This window comes from Geospiza fortis, unplaced genomic scaffold, assembly GCF_000277835.1.
Source record: "Geospiza fortis unplaced genomic scaffold, GeoFor_1.0 scaffold662, whole genome shotgun sequence".
Lineage (NCBI taxonomy): Eukaryota > Metazoa > Chordata > Aves > Passeriformes > Thraupidae > Geospiza > Geospiza fortis.
Window position 1 is genome coordinate 860,749 of NW_005054450.1, and position 928 is coordinate 861,676.

At 53.3% G+C, this 928-nt stretch overlaps 1 protein-coding gene across 1 annotated transcript in view; it reads right to left on the reverse strand.

The window, feature by feature from the left end:
- LOC102045094 (solute carrier family 2, facilitated glucose transporter member 5) overlaps nt 1–928 on the reverse strand; it is a 9,375-nt gene that overhangs the window by 1,010 nt on the left and 7,437 nt on the right. Inside the window, exons 11-12 of the mRNA XM_014309771.2 lie at nt 846–922; nt 5–221 (exon numbers count right to left, since the gene is read on the reverse strand). Coding sequence (XP_014165246.1) covers nt 5–221; nt 846–922 — 294 coding nt within the window. The remainder of the gene's footprint in view (nt 1–4; nt 222–845; nt 923–928) is intronic.

Genomic DNA, 928 nt, shown 5'->3' on the forward strand with positions numbered 1-928 from the left:
TCACTGCTGGAGAGCCATTTCTTCTCTTCCTGCCTGCTCAGGGGGTAGGAATCTTTAAGCTCTTTGCTTTCCTGAACCTCCACTTTGTTCCTCTTGGCCATGATCCTGTTGATTTCCATGAAGGTTTTATTCTTGGTCTCAGGAACAATGAAGAAGATGTAGAGCACGGTGGCGACGCAGATGGCACAGAAGATGAGGAAGCTGTAGGGCCCCAGGCCAGCCTAGGGCAGTGACAGGAGAGAGCAGGGGTCAGGGGACATTCCAGCTGGGAACACCTGCTCTGGCCCTGCTGCACCTGCCCTGCCTGTGGAAATGCTGCCACAGTGAGGTGCTCGTGTTTTAACCTGAACGACTCAAAGCTGGGGAGGTTTTAGATTCTGTCTTCTCAAACCAGCACCAGGGGTTCATTGGAACCTTCTGGGAAAGGAGGCTGAGAGTCTGCTCTGTAGCTCAAACAAAACTCAGCAGCTGCCTCTGCCCAGGGTAGAGTCAGGGACTGCAGCAGTTTGTGGTCACTGCTGCTGGGGGCAGTTTAACCAGGCACTGAGACTGCAGAACCTAAAATTGTCCCCTCAAGGCACATCCTGCAGTGGAAAATGGGGAATTTGCCATCTTTTCCAAACTCCTGAGCTCAGGATGAGACCTAGCAATCAAACTGCTTTCTTTTAAAGCCTGTGCAACAGGCAGGTGTGATGAGAAAATGCTGAGAAACATCCATCTCCTGCCCGTAACACACGCCACACACGGGTTTTGGGAACCAACAAATGCATTCACACTCCCCAAAGCCTCTCTGCAAGAACACAGGGGTGAAGAGGCCCAAGTCCTGCCCTGTGGTGGGTTCTTACCTCCATGTAGAGGAAGAGCAGCCCCACGGTGAAGTTGCTCAGCCAGTGCACAGAGCCCCCCACCATGAACGCCGCGGGTCGGG